The 14,650-nt window shown below is 37.6% G+C and overlaps 1 protein-coding gene across 1 annotated transcript in view; it reads left to right on the top strand.

Moving 5' to 3' along the window:
• ZNF804B (zinc finger protein 804B) overlaps window positions 1-14,650 on the top strand; it is a 103,876-nt gene that overhangs the window by 80,310 nt on the left and 8,916 nt on the right. Inside the window, exon 3 of the mRNA XM_027538435.1 lies at window positions 11,796-11,926. Within this exon, the coding sequence (XP_027394236.1) occupies window positions 11,796-11,926 (131 nt within the window). The remainder of the gene's footprint in view (window positions 1-11,795; window positions 11,927-14,650) is intronic.

The following is a 14,650-nucleotide window of genomic DNA, read 5'->3' as shown; positions in this document are numbered from 1 at the left end:
GAAACATTTATTTCCTAAAATGTCCCCAAAAGGAATGTGGTTAATTCTCTTTATATTTAAAAATAAATAGTTTCTTTTAATGCCTTGGTCTTTTACACATGTAACTGAGAGTGATAGAAATAAAAATTAGCCTCACAGAAAAATCTCCATAATGATTTTTCTCACAATACTCATTCTAAGTCTCCTGATAACCAAAATCTCCTGATACCCATTCTAACTCTGTATTTTGATATTTGGAAGTATTTATAAAAGAAAGAGGTTTATAAAATATTTGAGCACTTTTTGGCACGAATAACATTTTTAAGAGAAATTATATGTAATTTCCAAAATAGACTGTAATGTATGAAACATTCTGACACTTTCCAGTATTTTTCTACGGAAATAATTTTGAAATTTTGTTGCATGAAGAAAAGTGTGTGGATTTTCCTGGTCTAGAATTGTTCTTTTGTTTCCCATATTGAGTTTATTCTCCATGGCCTAGGCTGTTATAGAATGCAAAATGGTTTTTTCTGAGGTCTTATTAACTATTAGTCTAATCCATGTTTACTCAAGACTTAATCTTTAATTAATGAATTTTCATTTGCTCATTTCAGAAATTGTAGATTTCTCCAAATCTGAACATACTATCTGTAGATAGTTCATGGGAATTAATAGTATTCTAACGTGGCAGGTGTGTTCTTATCACACTAGGAACATCAAGAAGAGTAGAGATTGAAAGCCCTTTAACTTCTCCTACAAAACCAGTATAAAAAGCAATTTTAGCACCCAATCACCAAAGTACTTCCTTTGTATTGCTGTTAATTATTTCACAACAGCAATCACTAGGGATATTTGTATAGTATTGGTTATATTCCTACCTGATTTAATGTGGCTTACAAAGGTATTACAAACCTTAGATTTAGTTATGCCATGGTGCAGAAAATAAACCTTGCAGTTAAACCAAATGAAAGTCTGTGCCTGTATCACTGCTGACTTGGATCCTGACCATAATATCTAGAGAATGGAAGGATCTGGGTAACTTCTCAGAAATAATGGGAACACTGCAGCCGTCCATTTTCTATTTGAAGAAAGGGAATCATGGGCCTTGGAATGGGATGGTTGGTTGCCTTGCTTGGGGCATATACTTTAATTACCTAGTTATATGCTCCTCTGTAAGCTGTGGAAGTGTCACAAGCTACTTTGAGTTAGAAACAATATTATTTTCTGCATGAACCACATTTGCAGGTTGTTCTAGAATCTAGAAACATCCCCATCCTAGAATTTAGACAGTGGTGTCTTCAGGCTTGGCTCTGTCTGTTCGGAACATCAGATTCAGCCCATCAAAGAATCCATATATGAGCCCAATATGGCATCTCCAGATCCTAATTGTCGAAGTACAGTTGACTGACTACCAGCAATTAAATCTAGAGACCAGAAATTCATGTTCCAACATGTGTAAGAAGAAACTTCCAGATCCTGTTTTAAGTATTTAACTTAGTGCTTGAATGTGAAGAAGTTTGAGACAGAGTATCTATCCCAGGTTCATTTCTTCTCAGCTATTTTTAGCTTGCTTGTGGCATGACTGGTCCTTGGAGCAGGGAATCACATTGAGAGATTATACTTAAATGATCACATTGAGAGATTATACTTAAAGGACCAGGGACCTCCTTCTGGTCAGTAGACTGAACTGTAGCTTCAAAAATGGGGGATGGGGAACACATGTATACCTGTGGTGGATTCATTTTGATATTTGGCAAAACTAATACAATTATGTAAAGTTTAAAAATTAAATAAAATTTAAAATAAATAAATAAATAAATAAAAATAATAATAAAATGTAAAGAAAAAAAAAAAGGGAGGATAGTGAATTACCCAGGGCTTCCTAGGTGGCCTAATGGTGAAGAATCTGCCTGCCAATGCAGGAGATGCAGGAGGTACAGATTCCATCCCTTGGTCTGGAAGATGCCCTGGAGGAGGAAATGGCAACCCACTTCGTATTCTTGCCTGGGAAATCCCATGGACAGAGGAGCCCGGTGGGCTACAGTCCCTGGGGCCTCAAAGAGTTGGACACGAATGAGCAACTGAGCACAGTGAATTCCCAAGTGCTCCAGTGCTTAGGACCCCACACTTCCACTGTAGAGGGCACAGGTTCAATCCCTGCTTGGGGAACTGAGATTCTGCATGCTGCATGGGGTGGCCAAAAAAACACTTTTTTTTTAATAAGGGCTTTTTAAAACAACAAATGTGAAGTGAAAGTGAAGTTGCTCAGTCGTGTCTGACTCTTTAAGAACCCATGGACTGTAGCCTACCAGGCTCCTCTGTCCATGGGATTTTCCAGGCAATAGTACTGGAGTGGATTGCCATTTCCTTCTCCAGGGGATCTTCCCAACCCAGGGATTGAACCCGGGTCTCCCTCATTGTAGACAGACACTTTACCATCTGAGCCACCAGGGAAGTCCCTTTAAAACAACAAAGGGATCTATATATATATCCCTATATATAGCACAGGGATCTATGTTCACTATCCTGTGATAAACCATAATGGAAAAGAACATGAAAAGGAATTGTACATATATGTACAACTGAATCACTTTGCTGTACAACAGAAATTAACATAACATTGCAAATCAACTACATGTCAATAAAAATGTATTTAAAATAAAATGGGAGACTTAAAAATAATATTTTATTTTATTTTACTATCTGTATTTCTACAGCTTCTAGACTGCAGTAAAAATGATGGCATGCAAAAAAAACAGGAAATAAGGAAAGTCCCATTTCAACATGGAGAATTTTTTGACACATACTACTTTTTATATAATTTAATTCTTATATCATGACCATATTGCTGTTCAAATTATATCCACTCTTGTTCTCAATTATTGTTTAACGATCTATAAATGTCTTCCAAATCATTTTGGTACAAAACATTTCAAGGCAATTAATTAAACATTTCAAGACTTTTAATTTCACAAAGTGGAACTGTTTTCAGTGTCTAGACTTTAAACTCTTCTCATTTTTCTTTACTCTAATGAAGATTAGATCTCCTGTTTTCAAGTCACAGTTCTTTCCTTGGCCTATTCTTTGATGTGGATCAAGTCATTTAACCTTCTATGTCTTTGGTTCTTCATATCTAATATGAGGTTAATCATTTTAACCTTTTGCATTGGGGTTTTGCTCCACTGTGAAGAAAAACATTAATGTCTGCAAAGTGCCCTGGGATCTATGGATGAGAGTCTAGAGATGGAAGGAATTATTCTATATCAGAGAGGAAAATGTAAATATGCTTGAGTAAATTCATCTCACATGTGTGTTCTGCTTCACTGAAGGTGAACGGAGAGTGTTCACTGGAGTGGGATGCTGTTTGCAGGCATGTTCTGACTCAGAAGCAATAATATTGGGAGTATTGCTATTCAAAACACATGGAAACTCACTGCCCTGATCAATTTGCCTCTTTATTTATTCATAGCTGAATTCCACTTTCGCAATGCATGTGCCAAGAACTCTTGTTGGCAGGTAGGGAAGTAAAGATTGCTTAATTTGTGCTGTTAAAATGAACCTGAGAAAGAAATTAAATCGCACATATTTCATAAAGGTATTTAAACAAGTTTGCCTCCCTAAGCCTTATTTTGTTTATTGCTGAGAGAGAATAAAATGCACTGTGAAAGTTGGAGAAGATATCTAAGAGCTGTCGATACTTTTCTTTACCTTGACCTCTGCATTAGTCTTTTACTGCACTGCTTTTATCTGGCCAAAGACCAAGTTAGGTAGCTGCCATTCAGGACCATGAAGAATATCTCTCTACCATTTCTCTTAAATTCCTTTTACAAATACAAGGATATGAACTGGATGTCCCTGTTTTCCTCTAGAAAATATTAGACATCTGGTCTTTTACCCTCTTCCCTGATTGAGTTCTATTTTGGATAATATTAATAACCCTATGCTGAGGTTTTTATGTAGGAGCTAAAAATTTAGACAAGATGCTTATGTTTACAGTGCTTTATTTAAAATGTGTCTGGGACAGAGAAGCTCATCAAGAGTAGGAGACCACCTGAGATGAGATTAAGGGAGTGCAAAGCTGCGCACACACCGTAGTCTTGTCAGAGATCCCTGCCTTGAACCACTGTTACAAAGTCCCTCATCAATTCTTTAAGCTTGAGGCACTTAGTTTTTCAGGCAGGAACCAGCTATGTCCCCCTTTACCTGGCAAAACAATAAAGCTATCCTTTTCTACTTAAAAATATGGGAGGAGCATTCAAATTTTAGCTAATTGGGCAGTGATAAAGTGTGAAGCATATTTGGGGGTGTTTTTTTTAAGAAAAATTGTTGTTGTTTAGTTTCCAAGTCATGTCCGACTCTTTGTGACCCCATGGTCTGCAACACGCCAGGCTTCCCTGCCTTTCACTGTCCCCTGAAGTTTGCTCAACCTCCTGTCCATTGAGTCAGTGATGCTATCCAGGCATCTTTTTCCCAATCATAAGACATGTCTATTCAGTGACAGCTTCTGAAAGGAAAATTTCAGTAGTGATGTTAAACCTAAGCAGTCTGTTTGGCAGAGATGTGATTTTGTGTTTACCCATAGACAAAACCATTTTATCTCTTACTTTGGCAGGTGTGGCCATGTCTCTTTAAACTCTTGGGCAATAGGTGGAAATTAAAGGCCAAGTTTAAATGTAATATGTACCAACTGTATCCACAAGAAAATTCATCTTCCTACCAGCCTTTAATTCAGTTCAGTCTCTCAGTCATGTTCGACTCTTTGCGACCCCATGCACTGTAGCACGCCAGGCCTCCCTGTCAATCAACTCCCAGAGTTTATTCAAACTCACGTTCATTGAGTTGGTGATGCCATCCAATCATCTCACCCTCTGTCGTCCCCTTCTCCTCCCACCTTCAATCTTTCCCAACATCAGGGCTTTTTCAAATGAGTCAGCTTTTTGCATGGTGGCCAAAGTATTGGAGTTTGGGCTTCAACATCAGTCCTTCCAATGAACATTCAGGACTGATTTCCTTTAGGATGGGCTGGTTGGATCTCCTTGCAGTCCAAGGGACTCTCAAGAGTCTTCTCCAACACCACAGTTCAAAAGCATCAATTCTTCGGTGCTCAGCTTTCTTTATAGTCCAACTCTCACATCCATACATGACTACTGGTAAAACCATAGCTTTGACTCAATGGACCTTTGTTGACAAAGTAGTGTTTCTGCTTTTTAATACGCCTACCAGCTTTAGAAAGATCTCAATTGTTTTTTGTTTTGTTTTTTCTTCTCTAGGTTTATCCAGCTGTGAACCAAAGAACAGGCAGGACTTATCACCTAGCTATAATAGAGAAAGTTCTGTATTCTTTACGCAAAGGGATCTAACTTAATCCCTAGTAGCTGCTATCAGCATAAGGACATTTTCCATAATGCTTTACTTATCTCTAAAAATATGCACATAAATGATCTCTTTGATGTTTGCAATAGCCTAGTGAACTTGTTCCAAGAAGGCAATGGCAACCCACTCCAGTACTCTTTCTTGGAAAATCCCATGGATGGAGGAGCCTGGTAGGCTCCAGTCCATGGGGTCACCATGAGTTGGAAACGACTAAAGCAATTTAGCAGCAGCAGCAGCAGTGAACTTGTTAGGGACCTGCATCATCTCCACTGGGCAAATAAGGAAATTGTAATACAAAGAAACATATCCAATATCATTACTGTTCTATGACACACACATATGCATAAGATACATTCCGTTTTACAGAGAAATATTGAGGAACACAAATTTTTACTTTTCATCACAGACAGACAGCTATCTGAAGGTTTAAAAGGGAAATGTTTTGTTTTGGTAGTGCAAATATGATATCCTATATATTGAAAGGCGTAGGATATCATAGGGCCTTCTTGGTGGCTCAGATGGTAAGGTGTCTGCCTTCAATGCAGGAGACCTGGGTTCAATCCCTGGGTTGAGAAGATCTCCTGGAGAAGGAAATGGCAACCCCCTCCAGTACACTTGCCTGGAAAATCCCATGGACAGAGGAGCCTAGTAGGTTACAGTCCATGGGGTTGCAAAGAGTCAGACACAACTGAGCGATAGGTTTGATAGGTTCTAATAACCAAGGGCAAAAGTGAAAGAAATGAAAGTTGCTCAGTCGTGTCCAACTCTTTGTGACCCCATGGACTGTAGCCTTCCCGGATCCTTTGTCCATGGAATTCTTCAGGCAAAAATGCTGGAGTGGGTAGCCATTCCCTTCTCCAGGGGATCTTCCCAACCCAGGGATCAAACTCAGGTCTCATTGCAGACAGGTTCTTTACCGTCTGAGCCACCAGGGAAGCCCAAGAATACTGGGGTGGGTAACCTATCCCTTCTCCAGGGGAACTTCCTGACCCAGGGATAGAACCAGGGTCTCCTTCATTGCAGGTGGATTCTTTACCAGCTGAGCTACCAGAGAAGCCCAAGGACAAGCTTCAAATAAAATTTATCAAGGAAAAATTTGACAACAAATCAATGCTGTAATCCTAAATTTATTATTTTCTTCAGTAGTTACATATGATCTTGGATTCACAGAAAATACAAATATTTCCATGAAACATTATAAATTATTCAACACAAGGTGAGGAATATACTCAACATGCTTCCCTTTTCTGTCCTCTCCTTTAGAAAAGTCTCCACCCACTGACCTTGTAAAACTGTCCCGATGTCTTAGTCATCATTATGGCTACTCTTTCTAGTGTCATTGTTTTCTGTAGATATATATATATATATATATATATATCCGTCTACCTGTTAATGTTTTACTTTTGTCCAATGATATTATGTTCACTGGGTCTGGAATTTGATTTTTAAAAGTTTTGTATTTTCTTTCAGAAATTTGAAAATGTTGCTCCACTATATCCTCAATTGCTTGTTTCTAGTGAGAATTCTGCCATCCTCATATTCATTCTTCTGTACAGAAATATGTCTTTTCTCTCTGGATACTTTTTTAAAATTTTCACTTTTTTCCTGGCTTTGAAAAATTTGATTATGCTGAGCCTTGGTGTAGTTGTCTTCACATCACTTGTGTTTGAAGTTTTTTTTAGGGGAGAGGAGAGAGAATCTGTGTATTTATAATTTTGACAAAATTTGAAATATTATCACCCACTGTATTTTCAAATATTCCCTCCTCTTTCTTCAGAGACTCCAACCACACATTTGTCCACTGTCTCTTTTCTACTTTTTTGAATATATGGTATGCAGTTATAACTGTCTTAATATACTTTTCTGCCAATTCTAGCATCTGTGTTGGTTCTGTATTGGTTTTGATTGGTTGACTTCCTCATTTTTTGATGTGTTTTCTCACTTCTTTGCATGCCTAAAAATCTTTGATTAGATGTCATTTAGTTTTCCTTGTTTGTGAAAGTTTATATTTTTATAAATATTCTTGAGATTGGTTCTGAAATGCAGTTAGTTGCTTGGAATCAGATTTATACTTTTAGCTTTGATAAAATGATAAAAATCATTTCTTAGGCAGATGTAATGTAGTGCTCAATATGTGGCTAATTATCCTCTGCTGAAGCAAGATTCCCTGAATTCTCTACTCATTGTCCCAAGAGCTTTTCCAATTTTGTTGGCAACAACAGGCACTATTTCTGGTTCTATATGAATGCTAGGCATTGTTTCCTTTAGTTATTTCAGTTGGTTATTTTCTTGACCTGGAATAGTTTTCTCATACACATGTAGTGCTAATGAGTGCTGAACTTTGAAGGGCCCCCTCTGCAGATCTCTGAAGGGATTTACTTGTATAGTCTTGAGCACTCTGCTTTGGCCAAGACAAGACTGTGACTTCAGGTCATTTTCTAGTTTTCTGTGTTCCTTAAAAATATTTTAGCTTTGCTGATTTCCTCAACACAGCAGTTCTCCATCCCCACCTCCCAGTCTATCTTAACTTTTCCTGTATACTTCTAAAGCAACTTGTCCACTCTTAAGAAACTCAATACCATATTATAAAAATATCTGTTCACTTGTTTGTCTCCCTTGAGGGAAAGATAGTTGATTTGTGCATTTCTATATCTGCAGTACATAGTAGAAATTAACAGTATTTGTTGTAGGATGAATGAGACAAAATTCTCAATCATCTCTGTAACTCGGAAATAGGAGTACAATATTGGAATCTGAAAGGCTATTGAAAGAACCAGGTATACCTGGAAATTTCAAACAAGATTTGAATAATGAGATTCATCAGATATTGTGAGTAAATGAGAACAGGTTTCCTCTTGTAGGCTATTCAGGTTTTATATCCTAGTAATATGACCAACCTAGACAGTATATTGAAAAGCAGAGACATTACTTTGCCAACAAAGGTCCGTCTAGTCAAGGCTATGGTTTTCCAGTGATCATGTATGGATGTGAGATTTGGACTTTGAAGAAAGCTGAGCACTGAAGAACTTTTGAACTGTGGTGTTGAAGACGACTCTTGAGAGTCCCTTGGACTGCAAGGAGATCCAACCAGTCCATTCTAAAGGAGATCAGCCCTGGGTGTTCCTTGGAAGGAATGATGCTAAAGCTGAAACTCCAGTACTTTGGCCACCTCAGGCAAGGAGTTGACTCATTGGAAAAGACTCTGATGCTGGGAGGGATTGGAGGCAGGAGGAAAAGGGGACAACAGAGGATGAGATGGCTGGATGGCATCACCGACTCAATGGACATGAGTTTGAACTCCAGGAGATGGTGATGGACAGGGAGGACTGGCATGCTGCGATTCATGGGGTTGAAAGAGTCGGACACAACTGAGTGACTGAACTGAACTGAACTGAACTGAATCTCAAATATTAAATAAATATATCATAGAGTATTTTATGTTCAGTAGTAATTAAGAGTAAAAAATAAAATAAATCCCTCTCCTCTTTATCAAAGTAGCCATGGTCTGTCTTTCACTCAGTTGAACTGCATTCTCTGTGGTCTCTTATATTGGACAATTTCCAAAATGTCTTTGCTCATAAGATAATTTAACCCAGTAACTAGATAATTATGCATATGGGGGCTGAGGAGGTGAAAGTAGGAGGGTAAGTAGAAATGGGTTTTTTTATAAGCCTCTCAGTCTTCTGACGGAGAAGGCAATGGCACCCCACTCCAGTACTCTTGCCTGGAAAATCCCATGGATGGAGGAGCCTGGTGGGCTACAGTCCATGGGGTCGCACAGAGTTGGACACTGCTGAGTAACTTCACTTTCACTTTTCACGTTCATGCACTGGAGAAGGAAATGGCAACCCACTCCAGTGTTCTTGCCTGGAGAATCCCAGGGACGGGGGAGCCTGGTGGGCTGCTGTCTATGGGGTCGCACAGAGTCGGACACGACTGAAGCGACTTAGCAGCAGTCTTCTGACCAAGGCTAGCCTTTAAGGTTTAGGTCGTGCAGCTCTAGAGAGTTATCAGCTCTAGAGAATTGTTGATCCTTTTTTTTTTTTTTCTGATAATACATGGGCCATACTTTTATTTTTTGAAGTCTCTTGCTTTTTAAAAGGCCTTGAAACATTTGTCAAAAACCAAATTTAGGTTAACTCTACTTTTCTCTCTGTGGTTGTTTCTAGTTTTGTGGAACTCTTGCTCTTTCTGCTCAGAATATTTTCTTTGGAAGAGTATTCTGTTTCCCTCCTTAAATACTTAGCCTGGGAACAGTGATTTGACTACAATCTCCTCTGAGCATGTTCCCTTTCAAAAAGGAAACTAATGATCATTAAAGGTCTTGGCCCTTATTCTATAGGTGAGAAATAGTCTACCACAATGTAATTGCCTATTTTGCCTTTCCTGGAAAATGTCTTCTTATACTTGATTTGGCAAATAAAAGCAGATTAAATGACACAGATTTCAGGTGGTTTAAAATCATTTTATATGGGTTAAGAGGACTACTCTTCAAATATACTCTTAAATCAGGATTAAGCCCCAAACTTCAAGATGCTCATTTGATTGTGTCTGTATCTCAATTTGTTCATTATCATTAGGCTTTCCTGGTGGCTCATGTGGTAAAAGAATCTGCCTGCAGTGTGGGAGATCTGGGTTCAATCCCTGGGTTGGGAAGATCCCCTGGAGGAGGGCATGTCAACCCACTGCAGTATTCTTGCCTGGAGAATCCCCATGGACAGAGGAGCCTAGCAGGATATAGTCCATGGGGTTGCAAAGAGTTGGACACAACTGAGCGGCTAAGCACAATGGCATATTCTGAAGTAGTGATCCAAACAGGTAATGAGTAGCATCCAGTCTTCACATAAGCCAATTGTTTTAGAGACAAGATTAATTAAAAGAAGTTGTAGGCCAAACCTCTATCCTGAATTTAAATCCCTGACCCATTCTTATCCTCCTGGTTACAATATAGAAATGCAAATCAAAACCACAATGAGGTACCATTTCATGCCAGTCAGAATGGCTGCTATCCAAAAGTCTACAAGCAATAAATACTGAAAGCGTGTGGAGAAAAGGGAACCCTCTTACACTGTTGGTGGGAATGCAAACTAGCACAGCCACTATGGAGAACAGTGTGGAGATTCCTTAAAAAACTGGACATAGAACTGCCTTATGACCCAGCAGTCCCACTGCTGGGCATACACACCGAGGAAACCAGAAGGGAAAGAGACACATGTACCCCAATGTTCGTCGCAGTGCTGTTTGTAATAGCCAGGACATGGAAGCAACCTAGATGCCCATCAGCAGATGAATGGATAAGAAAGCTGTGGTACATATACACAAGGGAGTATTACTCAGCCATTAAAAAGAATACATTTGAATCAGTTCTAATGAGGTGGATGAAACTGGAGCCTATTATACAGAGTGAAGTAAGCCAGAAAGAAAAACACCAGTACAGTACACTAACGCATATATATGGAATTTAGTAAAACGGTAACGATAACCCTGTATGCGATATAGCAAAAGAGACACAGATGTATAGAACAGTCTTTTGGACTCTGTGGGAGAGGGAGAGGGTGGGATGATTTGGGAGAATGGCATTGAAACATGTATAATATCATATAAGAAATGAATCGCCAGTCCAGGTTCTATGCAGGATGCAGGATACAGGATGCTCAGGGCTGGTGCACTGGGATGACCCAGAGGGATGGTACAGGGAGGGAGATGGGAGGGGTGTTCAGGATGGGGAACACGTGTACACCCATGGTGGATTCATGTTGATGTATGGCAAAACCAATACAATATTGTAAAGTAATTATCCTCCAATTAAAATAAATAAATTTAAATTTAAAAAAAAGAACATAGTGAGAAATAAAATGATATATTTATGACAAAAAAAAAAGAAATCAGAATTGGATAAATATCTCCATGAGAGAAAAAAATGAATTAAGAATTGCATTTAGAGCTTTGAACTAAATCTTACACAATAACATATTTCTTTACTGAAATAAACTCATTTTACCCAGTGTATTTCATTATGTCAATTTTCAGGAATAAGAGTATTTATGTTTTATAAGCCAGAGAGCTGGTGACATTGCATGGAGGAAAGTGCATTGCGTAACTTTCTCTCCCTTTATACCCATTCATATACTGCACAGTATCCTCCATTTATGTTTTCACAGGCACAGAGATGATTGCAATTACATACCCAGGGTGGTCCTGGTAAAGACTGGGGTCCAGCTTTGCAGTACAATTCTGTAGTGATTGTGACAAGCTTTGATAAATATCCCAGTTGACAACTTAATTGATCTTGGAGCAGAGAAGAGAATTGATGGAAAAGGTGCTTCCCTATCCAGAAAGTCACCTCTGTATCCTGGACCGAGTTTAATAATGAAGCTTTTGGATGGAAAAAAGATATATTACTTATTCATAGCGTCCTTTCTGTTTTGCTTCTTTGTCCACAGAGACTGAAAGAATTAAAGCAACGTGAATTTGCTCGAAATGTAGCTTCCAAGTCATGGAAAGATGAAAAGAAACAAGAAAAAGCACTTAAGCGACTTCATCAGCTGGCTGAGTTAAGGCAACAGTCTGAATGGTAAGAATTCAAGGTGCCTCAGGTTGTTCTTGCCTGGAGAATCCCAGGGACGGAGGAGCCTGGTGGGCTGCCATCTATGGGGTTGCACAGAGTCGGACACGACTGAAGTGACGTAGCAGCAGCAGCAGGTTGTTCAAAACCCTCTTCAGTTTCTCAGGAAATTTCAATGATATATTTTTTTGGTTCTCTAAACATTGTAAACAAATATAATTAATCAAAGATACATCTGAAGGTACATATTCCTAATAGCTAAAGCATTATAAATTAATGAGTTTGACATCTGAGTTTTTTCTTGTCTAATATTGTTAATGTGTTCTTTAACGAAATGACCCAAGAATGATTCTAATATACAGGCATTTATTGTATCCAGGTGATTTATATGTATCTTATGTATCTCTATGGTGCTTCACAGTTATTTTGTCTTATAACGTTAATTTTTAAAAAATCATAAGTAACAATGCATATTCTGGGAGAGGAAATAAATCTGTACATTCCTCTGTACACACCTGAAACTAGAATAAATGGCACTATCCTCTGTATGACAAACAAGATGTAATTAATGCAGTTAAATTTACCACATGGTGCCATTTAAATTGATAATTGTAACAAGTATTACACTGATACATTCTTGTAGCTGAAAAATAGCAGTTTTACATGAGCTCAGAACTCCTGAATGTTTTGTAGTAAGAAGATTGTTACCTGGAGCTCAATTACATTTGCAGATTGTGATTTGTGTTCATATGAATCATAATGTAGAACACTAATGTAGCTAATTAATGTAGCTGACAGCAAGCTGGTGAATTGTGACATTTGTAGTTCTGTGCCAAAATTTAAACTCCTATTGTTTAAATGAGAAACAATATACAGTAAGCTTGGGAGTGAATGACTCAATTATAGTAGCATAAAATATTAGATTTCATATTTACTTTAAGAAAATATTTTTTAAGATCAACTTTGAATTGTTTCAGTTAGCATTCACCTTGCAAGTTCTCAAGTATTTTTGTCACTAGAATATTTTAATTTGCTTATAAAGATATAAAAAGGTAATATGAAAAAATAAGTGAGAAATTTAGTATAAAGAAAAAAAATAATAAAGGTTAGAAGACCATGTGTCTAGAGGTGAGGTTAATACAAAAATGCATGATTTTAGGGCACATGCGATCACAGAAACAGGACACATAACTGGTGCTGAACTTATTACTTGTCAACACAATAGAGATCAAACACATTGCCAATAAGATATCAGACAGTATATCTTGTCAAAGCAGGGCTTAGAAGGAAAGGTCTAATGGTCATTAGGATCGTATTCAGGAGATAATTGAGGGAATGTGTTAATTCCTGAGTGATTAATTATGAAGTACAAAAAGTCAAATTATAAAAGCAGGGCAAATCTCTCTGTAGACAGACCCTTTAGGTAGGTTCTTTAAAGTCACACAACAAAAAAGAAATCCTAGTAGTCTTAATATACAGAATTTTGATTCCTTTGTTATTATGAAAGTTGTCACATTTCTACATTTCTCCTTACTAATTCCTTATTTTCTTTTGGAAGAGGTAGACAAAGGATCAGAGGAGCCTTGATGGTGAGGACAATGATGGTGATGATGCTTTTATTTAAAAGTTCTAAGTATACAGAGTTATCTAGGAAGTGTCTTGAAAATTAAAATAAGTGATAAACTCTATTGGGGTTGATCTGCCTTTGGAAATCTTAATAACTAAATGAAAACAAAACTAGGCATTTTCTTCCATAGAGTAGTTAGGCTCTCTGGGTCCCAACCTGATCATATTGTTAGGAAATGATAGGTATTCAACTTCCCAGATACTTGTTCCTAATTTCCAGAACTTGGAACTAGGAAAATTACTTCTTTTTTTTTTTTTCTATTACCCACCATCTGCCCTCCAGACAATTGTTCTCTCAGATTAGTAGCCGCTTGCTCTAAGGGAGGTCTGTTCATAGCATTATTAAATATTTTCATTTTGGCAACGGAATTGACAAGGGAAAAAAGTCATCTGTGTTACTTCTCCTCGGATAACCCTTCTTTGTCCTTTGTTCTCATAATGAGGGCTTCTGAGTAAGATGACATAGATAATAGAATTCTTCCATGACCCTATGGAGATGAGAGGTGAATTTACAGGTAGTAAGAATATTTGAATAAGATTAATTAAAAGAAATGATGGCAGAAAATTGTTAATGAATCTTATAAAGGGCAGTCAACCTTAGCGACCTCTTCGGTAGATCAACACAACATGATTCTTCAGTAAAACTAATTCTCTTATTGGGAGAGGAAGGAGATTCACTCTGTTCATAAATTTCTACTATGTATAAGTCTAATGCATCTTGATATGGATTTTTTTTTCAAGTTTTAAAAGTTGTGACCATGCTTCTGAGAGTATGACATTCTTTATATAAGAGCTGGATAATGTGGAACATTAGGAAATTACATCACCTTAAGATATCATGTTATTTTGATATGCTTTGCTTCCTATTTGAAAAGTGTACTTTTTGCCCAGGAGAGAATTAAATTATGCATGTGTTGAGTTACCAAGTGAAATGGACAATCCATTAATAAGAACTAAAGGGTAACTAATGTCATTTCAAAATTATAAATAAAAATAATTAGGTAAAAATACAGAAATAAACTAAAAATTATTCTAGAGGAGAGAGTGAAATTGTAAATGGGAGGATGACAGCAAAGATTAAGCTTTTAATTATGTCACAAGGCATAA

The sequence above is a fragment of the Bos indicus x Bos taurus genome, chromosome 4 (genome assembly GCF_003369695.1).
Source record: "Bos indicus x Bos taurus breed Angus x Brahman F1 hybrid chromosome 4, Bos_hybrid_MaternalHap_v2.0, whole genome shotgun sequence".
NCBI lineage: Eukaryota > Metazoa > Chordata > Mammalia > Artiodactyla > Bovidae > Bos > Bos indicus x Bos taurus.
The sequence above is the reverse complement of the archived record's forward strand: the minus strand, read 5'-3'. Positions and strand labels throughout refer to the sequence as shown.